At 53.7% G+C, this 14761-nt stretch overlaps 1 protein-coding gene across 3 annotated transcripts in view; it reads right to left on the bottom strand.

The window, feature by feature from the left end:
- Positions 1-14761, bottom strand: part of TMEM104 (transmembrane protein 104) — a 63644-nt gene that overhangs the window by 31966 nt on the left and 16917 nt on the right. For 2 of the 3 annotated variants that reach the window (XM_021927932.2, XM_009191193.4), the window contains exons 7-8: positions 13150-13249; positions 12630-12738 (exon numbers count right to left, since the gene is read on the bottom strand). In XM_021927932.2, the coding sequence (XP_021783624.1) occupies positions 12630-12738; positions 13150-13249 (209 nt within the window). The remainder of the gene's footprint in view (positions 1-12629; positions 12739-13149; positions 13250-14761) is intronic. The other variant, XM_009191194.4, reaches the window with a different exon arrangement.

Here is a 14761-nt window from a genome sequence, read left to right as displayed (position 1 = left end):
GGACCAGAGGATGATCCGCCCGCTGGGAAAGGAGGGGCTGGCTGTGCATGGAGTCTGTCTCACCGGAGCAGCAGCCACTAGCTGTGGTGGGCTCTGGCCATCAGCAGGCCAAGGCCCAGGGGAGGGATGTGTGCCAATGCCCCACCACAGGCCCAGCAGTGGTGTCCACCTGTAAGCAGTTTCCCTTATTCCAACCTTCGGGGAGCAACCGCGCTGTGACGGGCCACGCTGGCTCTAGACGGAAAGGTGAACGAAATGCAGCCAGTGCCCTAGAGGAGCTCACAATGAGGCCAAGGAACGGAATAATCATAAAAGCCCAAATAACGCCATGGCAAGGGGTGGGGGAAGAGGGGCCCTGAGCTCAGTGTGGACTAGGGGAACGCTTCTCTGACTCCAAAGCAAAGCACAGGCACGTGGTAGGCCAGAACATGAAAGCACTCGATGTCTGGGGGTGACACTGGTGGCTGGGTGGGGGGTGTCTGGGGGAGAGAGAAGGCTCCAGAATGAGACTAGGGCAGACCATGCCATGTGAGGGAGTTTAGACTTTGCTTTCTGGAGAGGAGCTTCTACAGGGTTTTAGTAGGGAGACGGCAATCAGACTGACCTAGAATCAGGGTTGACACAGGAAACCTTCATGAGCCTGGGGCAGTTCTGCTGTGAGGGGCTGGGTCTGCACACCAGGGTGGGGGCCTTGTCATGGAGCCCTGGGGCCGGACACCCCTCCTAACATGATGAGGTTTTCAAAAGGGACTTTGATCCTTTGAACTAGGAGCATAGACAGGGATAGGCGGAGATCAGCGAAGTTCATTCCCATCCTATTGGGACAGAGGAGTGAAAAGGCCATCCTAGGCCCTCCCAGGGAACCTGATGGGAGACAGAGCAAGGGATGCCCACTTTTCAGGGCAGGCTCTAGAGAAGCCTTTCTTCCTCATGGCAGGAGGAAAATGGGAACTGTGAGGAAAGACAGGGCTCTTCTAGAGGGTTTGGCAGTTCTGAAGAGCATGATAACGTCTCTTCCGGGCTCTCCTCGGCCGAGTAAACAGATGCAAGGACCAAAACTTCTCTGGGCGCTACGGGTGTGGTTTACTGGCTATCATGTTTTAGCTTTTGAGATCTCTCGACAAAAACAGCTCTTTTAGTATTTATGCTGGACGTCAAGGAGGAGGGAGGGGATGGGTACACGGCGTTCTTCTCCCTGGCGGCTGTGCCTGGAGAGGCTGGGCCTGGGTTAGCCTGGGTCACAGTATACCACTATCTTATACCAGTGAGAAGGCTGGGGCAATCCTTGCCTGGCCACATAACTGCTGGGGGCTGGGCTACCACTGCTGGGGCCAGGCTAGGGGTCAACTTGGTCCTCACAGGTCTTAAGAACAAGAGGGCGTGAGAGGAACAGGTGGGCTGTGCCGTGAGTGACAGAGGATGGGGGACCCTCCGGGCCATCAATCTAGCCCCTCAGCTCCCTTGGGAAAAAACACCCACACCTCCAACCACCTGATTCTGTCAGGAATTGAACTGCTCAGAACATTCAATGGTGGCGATGCATGTGCCCACGGGCCTTGGAACCCAAGGCCGCTTGCATCTCCAGTAACCAGCTGGCATCTGATGGCTTTTGGTGCCCTGAGGCTTGCTGTCAATCCCCCGCCCTGCCCTGGGAACAGGAGGAGGCAGTGCCGTCGCCCTCTGCTGCCCGGAGCTTGTGCGTCACTCAAGGAGAGGTGCCAGGTGATCGCTTGAGATGCTCTCGGCATCTTCCCTTCCTCGGTCCATGCTCTCGGTGCAGGAAGAGCAATGGCAGTGGGAACGCTCCAGCAGGAGCTGGAGGAAGCAAGGGAGGGAAGGAAGTCAGGTGCCCAGAACACGGGTGCCCTGCAGAGAGGGCTGCACAGGCCCAGCTGGCTCCACCCCTTCTCTGCTGACGTCTGGCCTCGAAATAGACCAGGAACTGAGTAACCTTGGAGGCGGGACGGAGGGGAGACGGCACATCAAGCTGGCTGATTAACAAGCTGTGTTGAAATGGGTTTGAGAAGTGACATCAGCAAGCCCCCAGCTTCCTCCCTAGTCGGGGGTCAGAGTGAGACGTCCTCTCCGGGGAGCTGGCACGCTGTGGGGTACAGAGCCCCCAACCAGCAGCTTCAGAGGAAGCTACAGGGGAAGCCTAGAGCATCACCCACTAGGGACATGGGAGGTACCCATCAGCCGCAGGTGACAAAGCAGCCCCGAGGCAGTGGGCGTGCAGAGCCCCTCTTCTCTCTAGCAGCGCCTTAGGTGTGGACTCCAGGATGTGGCAGCACCAGGCCAGAGACCTGTGGATGGCCCAGCCCCTCTCCTTTCCCTGCAAGAGGCTGGCACGGGAAGACCCTGACAGCTGTCTCCACCAGTGCTGTGGGAAGCAGTTCTTGAAGGAAGACCAGAGTGGGCCTCTCCCTGGGAAACCTTTTATCACTTCGAGAGGTCTGCACCAACAGGTTTTCTCAAAGGGAAGAGCACACAGAATTCTCCTCAGAACTGGTTGGAAATGCAGATTCCTGGGCCCCATGGCCTTAGAATATGCTGCATCAGGCCTGGCGCAGGACCCAAGGATCTCCATTTTTATTAAGAGCCCAAAGGCATTCTTGCGCCAGTGGTCGGGCAACCAGATCTTGAGAAACACTTTCCTGATCCAGGGGAAGGGGACCAGCTGGGAAGTGTTCCCAGAGACCGTTCACCTGCCTCTCAGGTGAAGCACAGCCTCCCTGCAGAAGTGTGGGAGAAGGTGCCACAACTGCTTGGACATCACAGACCGCAGAGGCCTCCCGGCCTCAGCCAGCGCCCAATACCCGATACAGGGCCCTGCATTCTCTTCCCATCAAGGTGTTCAGAAAATGTCTCAATCCATGGTTGAAGGAAGTTCTTGCCACAGCCAAACTACACATGCCCCGCGGAGGCTCATGACCGTTCTAGAGTCACACTCACATGGGGTATCTGCTGCCGCAACCCCAGTGCCTCCTTTGTGCCTGAGGCTTATGAAAATGTTCCTTGGTCCACTGTCAGCGAATCCACAAGACATCTGGGCTTATGCTAATTCATCTGATATCATCATTAACGTGCACCCTAACCGTTCAGCTCTGTGTAAGGGCTGTCCCAGCTGAGTCCCTTGTACCTCTCTGCTGGCTGTAAACCCTCTGGGGTTCTGTGGCTCCTCTCCTCAAGGCCAGAGTGCACTGCAGAGCGCACACTCAGCTATTTCTTCTCTGCACACAGGTGCTGCTTTTGAGCCAGTGTGCAGGGCCAGCACTGCTGGCTGCGACACCGGCCACACGGAGGATCATGGCTATTTCTTTAGAGTGAGTGCTTTATTTAATTAAACAATTACTGCTAGGGCCCTGGAGCGCTATTTAGAAAGACATCAGGTTCTGCTTATGATATGCCCCCTGTAACAGAGCAAGCATCGTTCAGGGAATAGCACAGCCTCACAAAACTTGGCAGGGCCACCACAAATGCCACAGACTGATCTACAGGATAAAAGGAGTAGACAGACACGGAGCAGAAGAAAAACAGTGTGGTATATACAGTTTTCATTTTAGTTAGCACAAAATATTTAAGAACATTCCATGTTACTCCCAAAATACTGGGAGGTTGCTAGATTCCACAGACTATGGAGGTTTTTTGGCACTTTTTTTTGTGAAATGAAGAAAAAAATAAAAAATAAAAAAAGGTGGCAGGGAGAGATCTGAAATCAACAACTGGGATGTACCCTTAACAAATATAATAAAATTATTTTTAGTTCTTTGCCCAGAAATGGGAGTTCTGGAAGCAGAGCGGGTGCAGAGTGTGGGACGGACTGGGCTGTTGAGCTTTGGGAGTCTGCCCGGGGCTCAGTTTCTCCAGGGGAATGACGGGAAATGCGTGTGCACACACGGGTCAGTGGCCAGGATCAGCCCAGGTAGCCTGGGAAGCAAGGCACACCGGGTTTTTATCCCTGACTGCACCACTCACAAACAAGGAGGGCTCAAGCCTTAAGCTCAGGGTCTGACTGGGATCAGTATGAGACCTGCAAAGAAACAGTCCTGAAAAAGCTCAGCGCAGAAGGTCCCCAGCAGGAATGGATACTCCCCCACGGAGCCCTACTTGGAAGCTTCCCAACCAAATTGGCCTGTGCACAGGTGTGGGGCTCGGGTATACACTTATCAGGCTCCGCGGAGCTCTCCCAGCTCAGGGATGTGGATGGGGAGAGGGGAAAGGGCATCACTGGTTACTTCTTTCAGGTGGGCTGCCTATGATATCCACCCTAAGCCCTGTCTGCCTGTTTCTCCAGCAACATGAACTGGGCTTTGGGGTTCTGCACCTTTGCATATGAATACACGGATACCTTCCTTTACACAAGAGAAGGGATCCTAAAGTTGTTTTATAAATGCTTAATTTTCACAGAATAACATTTTAAATACACTAGGGAAACTAACTACTTAAGAGAAATCTGAAGCAAATCCTTCTGTAAAGTAAGGAATCACTTTGTAACAAGTAACTACCCTCCCAATTTATTTTATACCTTTGGATTTTCATATAATGGGGTTCCTAGGAGTTAAGAATGGTGGGTATGTGGGGGTCAAGATCATGGCAACAGATCATTTCCCATCTCCATTCACTTCCTGGGTAAACTGGTGAATGGGGGTGGGGTGAGGGATGAGCAACCAGGTAAGTTACACTGCCGTTTTCCCCACGTGCCTGGGAGTAAAACTGGGTTGCTGTGGGCAGGTGGTCTTTGCAAGGCTGTACTCATTATTTTACAGACAATGGAGATGGGGTAAAGAAATATGGTTTAGGCTGGGCGCGGTGGCTCACACCTGTAATCCCAGCACTTTGGGAGGCCAAGGTGGGCGGATCACGAGGTCAGGAGATCTAGACCATCCTGGCTAACGTGGTGAAACCCTGTCTCTACTAAAAATACAAAAAAAAAATAAGCTGGGTGTGGTGGCAGGTGCCTGTAGTCCCAGCTACTCGGGAGGCTGAGGCAGGAGAACGGCGAGAACCCGGGAGGCGGAGCTTGCAGTGAGCCAAGATTGTGCCACTACACTCCAGCCTGGGTGACAGAGCGAGACTCTGTTTCCAAAAAAAAAAAAAAAGAAATATGGTTTAGGCTAAGCACCCCAAATCCAAAAATCCAACATCTGAAATGCTCCAAAATCTGAAACTTTTTGAGCACTGACACGATCCTCAAAGGAAATGCTCATTGGAACATTTTGGAATTTTGGATTTGAGATGCTCTACTGTAAGTATAATGCAGACATTCTAAAATCTGAAGAAAATCTGAAATCAGAAACACTTCTGGTTCCAAATATTTTGGGGAAGGGATACCCAACCTGCACATTCTACCAGGGCCAGAGACACCCCACTGACATCCTGTGAAGGGGCTATGTCAGTCGCCAACTCAGAAGCAAGAATGTAAGATCCCATCACCCCTCAGGACCTCGACGGAGGCCCATGAGCAGCTTCTGAGCTGGGGAAGGGAGTGGTAGGGGGAAGAAGCCAATGCCTGCTGTCTTGTGACCCCGAGTCCCCCAGTCTGGCACCTGTACTGAGACCATGGAGGCAGTGGCACAGGGGACTAGGCATCGTCCTCTCAACTGGCGCACAGGTATTGGCCAAGGTGGGGACAGGTCATGGGGCGTGATGGATGGTGGGCATAATGCCAGTCAACCGAACCCACGTCCCTGAGAGTGACATTAAAAACAGTTAGCCGGGCGAGGTGGCAGGCGCCTGTAGTCCCAGCTACTCGGGAGGCTGAGGCAGGAGAATGGCATAAACCTGGGAGGCGGAGTTTGCAGTGAGCTGAGATCCAGCCACTGCACCCCAGCCTGGGCGACAGAGCAAGACTCCATCTCAAAAAAAAAAAACAAAAACAGCAACCCTCTCACTGAGCAGGAGGAGAAAGCATGGGCACTGGGGTGAGGGTGAAGGAGGCAGCCACAGAGTAACTCAGGGAGGCGTCACCCAGGTGTCCTCAGCAAGGTGAGGGGATGGGCTGGGGCAACTCGGGGAAGAAAGGAGGGACGGGGGTCTTGCTCAGACAGGAGCAGCAGTGGCGGAGGAATGGGTGGGGTGGTGGGGGCTCACGCTGTCCCCGGCTAGGAGTTAGAGAGACAAGCTGCAGTGTGGGAGTGAGTGACAGGCAACCTGAATTTCATTTAGGGAGGGCTGGGGTAGGGGGATGGAAAGCACATGGAAGGACAAGAAGCCATTCCTGGCCTAAGATATATAGACAGCTCCTCAGGAAAAAAAGCAAGCAAGCAAGAACAACACAGGCCTGTCCCTGTATTATTGATTTCCTTGAAAAAGAAAGAGACAAGCTAATCCTCTGAGGTCACCATTTCAGTCTGAGCACGGTCACTGCCTGAAGTTAAGAGTTCACCCAGCAGCGGGCGTGGTGGCTCACGCCTGTAATCCCAGCACTTTGGGAGGCTGAGGCCAGGCGGATCCTGGAGTCAGGAGATCGAGACCCGCGGTGAAACCCGTCTCTACCTAAAAATACAAAAAAATTAGCGGGTCGCGGTGGCAGCGCCTGTAGTCCCAGCTACTCAGGAGGCTGAGGCAGGAGAAGTAAGCGTGAACCGGGAGGCGGGCACAGTGAGCAGAGATCAGCGCTCCACTACACTTCAGCCCTAGGCGACAGAGACTCCGTCTCAAAAAAAAAAAAAAAAAAAAAAAAAAAAAAGAGTTCACCCAGCATTAGACTCCCAGCTCTGCTTGGGTAGCGGGTATGGGCATGTCCATTTTTGGGGTGTGGGGAAGAAATGCATTCTTCCTTGAAACCCAGTCTCATGGGATGACTGCAGAAAGCTCAGCATGTACGGGACACACAGGACCCGGGACACGCATCTTAGGGGCTCACAACCCCACACCAAAGCTGGCTGAAGAAATCTTGAAGGCTCACCAAGTCCAGCTCCTGGCGGTGGTGGGCACGGGTTAGAACGACTGCACTCAGCGCACCTGCAGTGCCACCAGGTGTGACGGGCATCTCTCCACAGGCGAGAGGGGAGGAAAGAGTGAAAGGCAAAACAAACCCGACCTTTCTAGAGTCTCCAGAACTGAATGAGGAAGAACTGACAAGAGGTGCGTTGGGAGGGAGAAGAAAGAAAAGGAAAGGAAAGAATATGGACTTCGCAGGTCACCCCAGTGAGCCCCGACATGGTCACCATCCTATTAAGGAGGCACCTAGATGTCCCTGACCCTGGAAACAACACCCCTCCCCCTCCAGGTATCCTGGAGTCTCCTCCTGACTCGTCTTGGTTTGGTGTGAGGCTGAGTCCTAACTCACATGAACCAGACGAGAGGGTGAATGTTGCCCAGGAAGGGACACCCTTGACAGGCTCTCTACTTTCTGGGCTGAGGGTCCTGCATTCCGTTTCTAGATGGGCCAACCCACTAGACTCCTCCCAGAGACAGCTCGCTTATCCTGTCTACGTTCTTGCTGGGCCCTACCCGGGTCACCTTTGCTGTCTGACTGCGCTTCACTCCAATCCCCTCAACGCTGCACAAACCTGGGGGCAGTGTTCACCTGTGTTCTACTGGAGTTGTGCTCTGGGGGCACCACTCATGTTGAAAGCAACAGGAGTGGTGCCTGGGAGGCAGGCGGCACAGTGTCCCCAGAGTCTCCAAGTCCGGTGAAGTCCCTGCTGCTCCTAAACCTTGTTGCTTCACTAATTTTCCTTCCTCACTGGTCCTGAAGGCCTCAAAGCCACCTCCTGCCCCAGCACTGGTAAGAATAAATATTCAAGTGAAGGCAGCATTGACCCACTTATTAGCAGATGCCACAGCCCCAGGGCACAGTGGCTGACGCTGGAAGACAGAGACCATGGCAGGGGAAGGAAGTGTCCTTGGGAAGAGGCACTTAATTCCAACAGTACTTGAGTGCCCCGGAAAAGCTGGCCTTGCTATCTAGGAGTGGGGGCACCAAGGCAGACGGGGCATCAATCAAATTGGTGACAATGATGGGCAGACGTGCAAAGGTGCTCACTCACCAGGGAACATGCTCAGCTGTGTCACCCCAACTGCCTGAAAACGTCAGGCTCCCAGGGCTGATAACAGGTGCCCTGTGCCCCGGCCTGCACATGGCAGTGGGGCCCACCCCCAAAGCGGAGCCTATGGAACTGAGTCTTGGGCAAGTGGAGCAAGCCTGTGTCACCAGAGCTGAGAGGCCAAAGAGCTGAGCTGCTGTCTGTCTGCTTCAGCTCCGGGATTCCAGGAGGCTCTCGTCTGAGTCAGTTTCCCCTCTGTGAAATGGGATGACACTGTGTACTTTACTGTGTGGCTGGGAGTCAAAAGTCACTGGTATGCGCTACACCGATGCAAGGTAAACCGTGGGAGGGCAGGGCACTCACGGCACGCATGGCACTGCCAGGCGGGCACATCACTCCCTCTCCACCCTCACGAAAAGGATATTTTCTCCTTGAGTGGTACTATTTTAGGAGGAAGCCATTTGGTTTTGAAATGGGGACTGCACACCATTTTAAGTGTTGCAAACGGACAAAGGCCAGTGTTGCCATGGGAGAGGGAGCCAAGATGGAATCCTGGCAGAGCGAGAGAAAACAGGGCTGTAGCGAAGGCCTGGAAGGACCCTTGACCCTTCCGGTGTCAACGTGAGCCTGAATCTGAGACTGATCTCACCCTCTAGGAAGAGAGGCTAGCAGACAGAAATCCCCCTGGCCCTCCACTTCTTCCAGAGGGTGTCTGGAGGGAGCTTGGGAAGACTCTCTCTGTCACAAGGGGTGGCAGGTACTGGCCAGGCACTTGCAGGCTGTATCCCTCTCCTGAGTCACCTGTGCCCTGGAGGTAGATCTCACAGCTCCTGTGTTCAAGGCAGGATAGCAGGCCAGGGTGACCTTGTCCTGTCCCAGGGCAGCCAACGAGGGGCCCCCTGCTCAACACGGCCAGTTTGCGGCCGGGTCTCCAGCCAGGCATCAGCTCCACTCTGCCATCTGCGCTCCCGGCTCTGTTCGGCCGGGGCCTGCCGGGCCACCTGCGACCCAGCAGCATCTGTCCACCTGTGAGCGGTGGATGCTGCTTAAAGCGTTCTTCCTAACGGTGAGAGGCTTTCAGCACCTGGGAGTCCCCACTGTCCCCTCTGACACTGCTTCCCTCTGACTCTCTATAGGAGGGACGGGTCCAGGCAGGGGACAGGAGTATCGGCTGGGAGGTGATGCAGGAATGAGGAAGTGCAACAAAGGCGCTGGGCAGTGCCCTTGATCCCAGGAGAGAGTGACACACGCCTGCGTCCCAGACACTTGGGACAGTCTGAGTCCCAAACAGAACTGGTTCATACGCAATCCTATCACCTTGCCAGGGGCCCCTGGCCCCTTCATGCTGTAGAGGAAGGAATGAAATGCCAACTTCTGACTGTGCTGCCTACCAAAGCCGGAGAAACTGCAGAAAGAATCCTGAGACGTTCCCTAGCCTGGAGGCAAGGTTACCCGTTTGAAAGAGCTGGAGCATCTCACACATTCCCATTTGATTTTTCAAAAGAGCAGGAGGGTTGGGTGGGTGGGGGCCTGAGAATCCAAGGTCAGCTGACAGTGGATCCTGATGATAATCTCCATGGGCTCTAATAACAGGGCAGAGGTCACCGCTGGCTCCAGCTGCAGTGGCCTGCTGGGACACCCCAGAGAGCCCACTGAAGCAGCCAGTAATTCAGGGGACCTGTGCCCCATGACACCCTGCTCTGTGGCTCCTCCAGGGAAGGAGAGGGAGAAAGTGACTCCTATCAGCTATAACGGGAAGCACAGGATACGGACAAGGGTCGTCAGGCGCAAGGAGGGGGGTTGGAATTTTCCACTGGTGAAGGTCAAGGGCTTTGGGAGGTCACTGGGAGCTGCTGGTAGAAGCATCTCCCTTTTTGTAAGTAATCACAATGCTACACACAGGCCAGCCCTGGAGACAGTTACTACAGCAAGGATTCTCACTGTGCGTGTACATCTCAGGAGCATTCCTGGGAAGACACAGAAGAATCGCTTCCAGACGACTTTCTGAAAGTTAGACCACAATATAAAAGTCTGTATCTCTGTCCCCCAGAACCACTGTTGCAGAACAGCAATGAAGAAGAGGTTATTAGTAGGCCCTTTTAAAAATGCAGGCTGGGTAGGGGCTTCATCTACCTGAGACAAACAAGATCTGCGTGCAGAGTAGGAAGGAGTTTTCAATCCTCCCCTGACCTACTCGCTGCCTTGCTGAACACTTTGAGTGAAGTCTGGCTGGCAGCAAAATCAGAAACAGCTGGTGGTAAAAGGCAGCGTGGCGTCCCTAGAAGGGATGGACAATCTTCTGAAACAGAATGACCAGGGGGCAGCGGGTAAGGACAGCCCTCCTCCTCTGGGGCCCAAGGGGCCAGTTGATGGAATCTAACTCCCCTGACCTTTACAAAGACACACAGGGATAAGCCCTGCAGGTCAGACTTGGGAGGGGAAGATGCCATCATCACTTGCAGGAGAGCTCAGGACTGAGGGAGGACACTCACATCTTTGCCAACCTCTTCCGCCAGTCACTCTGCCCCTTCCAACTCACTGAGGGAGGGGAAGGGCCTGCAGAGCAAAGAAAGCACCAGAGTTTGGGGTCAGGGGAACAGCAGGCTACTGTTCTGCAGAACTCACACCCTGGGAGCCACATGCAAAACTGTGAAGTGACTTCTGAGACAATGCCAAGGCCCATCTGCCTTGATTTCTCCAAACTGGGTAGAAGAGCCCATGCAAACCAAAAGCCTCTGAGCAAACAGAAGTCCCCAGCAGGGGACTGGGCTATGGGGGAAGGATACTGTCACTGGCCCAGAAAAAAAAAGGCTCTCGTGGGCAGTCAGGGTCTCCACTCCTGTTCTGCGGCCTCTGCTTCCTGTTTTCGTGGCTTTTGCAGGCTCTGATGACAATTAGCTCTATGAGTTATAAGTGCAATATCTGGGAGATGAAGGCAGTAATTAATGCCCGTCTGTTTTCCTGAAGGGTTCCTTCTGTTCGGTCAGAGAGTTATTGAGATCCAGGGAGGGAGGCTTCCATCATGTGGAAGGTTTATAGGAATAAGTGAGGGAACCATTTAACAAGGCAAGAATAATGCTTCTAAATAATTTATCAGGCAAATAGCAGCAGCCAATATTCCCAGCGCGTAGTATCCGTTTTGCTGGTGGGCGGGGATTTTGCCTGGCACGGTCTTTAGATTCCAGCAGCCTCCCTAGCAAAGACCCACCAGACTGGCTCTGCTGTGGCTGCTCTGCCCTGAGCATCGGCCACCGTGTCTGTCTGAGCCACTCAAACTCTGTCCTCCATCCCCTCCTTCTGCCCATCCACCCTGCTAGAGATCCAGACGGGGCCTTTCACTTACTAATACCTCTGCTAATTTTATCAATCATGGTTTGTTGAGTGTGAAGAGGCTAACGAGCCTCAGCTGTGCTGCTAGTGCCTGGGCTCACCCCTCCGGCTGCCATGCTGGTGCCTTTTCCCGCCCCAAGGCTGGGGGAGGTAGAGAAGGGTGCCAGACAATTAACCTGCTACCAAATTCCCACCAGACCTGCAACGGAGGAATCAGGGACGCAGCTCTACTAAAAGACAAACTGCTAGCCACAGATGAATGTGCAGAAGAAACACCGACCATTAGCTGACTGCTCCAGAGATGCAGAGAGGAAAAGCAACCTCTCCACAGCCCAGGCCGTAGGGCTCCTGCAGCACGGCTGTAGAGTGGGACTAGGAGGGCAAGAAAAACCATTCAGTGTCCCCTTGGGGTTAACAAATCCAACCCCAAAGAGCCTGCAGGGCCTGTGGAAACCTTTCCTCAGATAGGGATAATGAAGTCGGGAGGCCAGCTCCCTGAAAAGCTTGGCTGTCTCTTGGTCCCTGCCTCCCTGCTCCAGATCAGCCAAGTGGCCACGTGTCACACTGTGTGTCACCTAGCACACCTAAATTTATGTCAGGGCTGAGGAGGACCAAGAGGAAGCAGAGAATATTAACAGATACTGCAACAGTTGAAGAAAAACATTTCTGAGTTCCACCCCCAAAGTAGGCAGAGATAAATAACTGTCTCTGGTTTTGTATCTTATTATCCAGGACCTGTCTGGCATATTATTCAGCTCCCTGCCCCCCGCCAACAGCACAAAGCAATCAAGAACGAGCCTGGAGATTCATCGTCTTCTCTTGTCCGCTGGGAGGATGAGAGGAGGGAAGATAGGAAGAGAGTGGGCTGACCCTTCCCTATCTAGAGAGGATGTTTACGGCCAGACCCAGCATCGAACTATACGCTCTTGAGCTGGCGAGGAGTAAGGTCAAAATATGGAAAGTTTCTGGAAAAAATGAGATGTGGCACTCCTGGAGAACTCTGCTGAGGGTGGTCCTAGAGCCTGAGCTCAGTTTACAAGTCACGGTCCTGAATCTGGCTATGACCTGAGTGCCTACTCCAAACCACGCTTGACTTTGAGGCCTGCTGCCAGGAACCTTGGGGGCTAGACTCTTAGGGACGCGATCCATTTCTGCTTGGGGCCAAGGCCCCAGTGCTTAGCCAGAGTGTGGAGAAGGGTAGACCCTCCTCTCTGGGGAAGCGATTCTACCTGGAAGTAAAGGCACTTCAGATGCCCTCAGCTGCCCAGGCTGGGCTGGGGCAGGGGCCACAGAGGCACAGACACTCACCAAGTAGATGCGGTAGGCGTCCACTCGGCGCAGGGGCCCCCAGCACCGGTCGGTGTCATTGTATTTGGTGTCTGCTTCCACACCGCAGGAGTCGTTGCCAGCGGCGCTGCTGATAAAAAGAATGACAGCAAGCCCAGGCTCAGCGAGGCCGCCTGGCTGGGCTGGGGGAGACAGAAGCCACTCCCTGCACAGCTGCCTGAGCACCAACAATCAGACTTTTCACAAAGCACTTTGCGGGATGCATCTCTGAGGACGCGCCCTCCTTGTTCCTGCAGCACCATTTCCCAATGACTCAGGAGCCCTTGGTGGGAACCTAGTGGGGCAGGAAGGGGACAGTGACATGAGCTAAGGACAGACAGCATGGCTGGCTGTGGTCTGTGCAGAAAAGGGCCTGGGCATCTGCATTCCCTAGGTGCAATGAACTCACTTGGCATGGTGCTTCTCCCCTGGACGCTCTGCTCTGACTGGCCGAGGAAGCCCCTTTGGCTACTGCCAGCCTGGGGATCAGGAGGGTACTCACCAGGTCACCTGCATGAGGGAGAAGGGCACGGCAGCAGCATAGATGGCAAGGTCCCCATACAGGTAAACGATGATGCAGAAATAGAACAAGTTGACCCCCACTGAAAGGAACACAGCCATCAGTCAGGCAGCTACAAAGAGATGTCTACATGTTTGTTTTTTTTTTTTTTTTTTGACTAAATCTCTACCTCTTTCATAGCTTTCAGTTCTCTGAGCTGTTAACTTTCTACAAAAAGTGGAAAAATGACCCCAAAGTCCTATTTCTTTTTCTGGCTGGCTACACTGTGATGCTGACAAGAGACAGATCGGCTCATGACTCTCACCTGAGAGGACTCAACGAGGCTGGGAGGCTCAGAGAGATTTTGAAGCCAGATAGGTGCACGGTGAGTGTGAGGCTTGGCATGGCCAGGGAGTGAGGAGGGAGGAGAGATGCCCCGAGTCAGGAGCCTGACCCCCGGGGTGCATCAGGGCTGGTGGCCCCCTCTGGTGTCAGCCAACACTGGGCTCTAAGACAAGAGATTGCTACTAAAAGAGTTGAAGCAAAGAGAAGTTGACAGAAAATAGCCCAGCTCTCTGAAGCTGGGATCCAAAGGGCAAAAAGCCCTGGATTTCCAAAGGCCAAGTGCCTCATTCTGAATCTGACTGATCCCAAGCACGTGGTGGTCTGGTGTGCTGGGGAGATGGTGCTCAAGACAGGCCCATTTCCTTCTTACGGGAAGCACTCCCAAGGGACAGCGCTGACTCTGGATAGTGCGTGACACTGACACTCCCACTGCAGAGGCGACATTCCTCCCCTCCCACTCCAGCAGGAGGCTGAACGAGAAGTTGGGAACACAGGACTCTAGTCCTAATCCCATCAGACTTGTTTCAGGACCCCGGCAAGTCCATGAACGTCTCCTAACTTGTGAGGGTGAGAAGAATCCCACCTGGGCCATCTTCCATAAATGATTCCAGATAGAAAAGCCAGGTGCAACAGCTCTGAAAAAAGTGGCAGGGGCCTACGACCTAAGGGTTACTGCCCAGACAACCAGTCTCCACCCTTGCTCAGACTGAGGCTCACGTTTTTGATGTCACTGGTCTCAAGCTGCTGGTTTCTCTGAGAACATAAAGAAAAATGAAGTGACAGTTCCTTTTTAATCCTGGTGGCTCAGAAGAGCCTGCAGGGTCCCCAAGGGAAAGCCTAGGACATGTTACTCCTGGGCCATGTGAGGTCAGCTCTGTTCCTAGGAGTCTGGCGGGGAAAAGACTAAGAAAACGTGATCCTCAAGGGGACCCAGGAGGCCTCAGCACCCACTTCTTGAATATGGCATGTCCTTCCCTGACATGTCAGAGACAGCCTGACGTCCAAGCTTAGTGGCCTCTGGGGTTAGCCTGTCACTCAGGCCCAGGCTCCAGGTACAGCCTGCACTCCAGCTTGCTTTCTGCTCTGAGGGGACACATTGTCCCCCACCCCACTCCCAGCCTTTCCTCCACCTGCCAATGGACTCTGGCTCTGTTTACAAACTGCCATTGGCCCTCCCTGGTCAATAAACTTCATTACTAGACACAAAATAAGGGATCAATGAACTTCCTGAGAAGACATCAATGGCCAGGCCCGCATTTCTGATGACAAG

This window comes from Papio anubis, chromosome 17 (genome assembly GCF_008728515.1).
Source record: "Papio anubis isolate 15944 chromosome 17, Panubis1.0, whole genome shotgun sequence".
Classification (NCBI taxonomy): Eukaryota; Metazoa; Chordata; class Mammalia; order Primates; family Cercopithecidae; genus Papio; species Papio anubis.
This window is presented reverse-complemented; position numbering and strand designations above follow the sequence as displayed.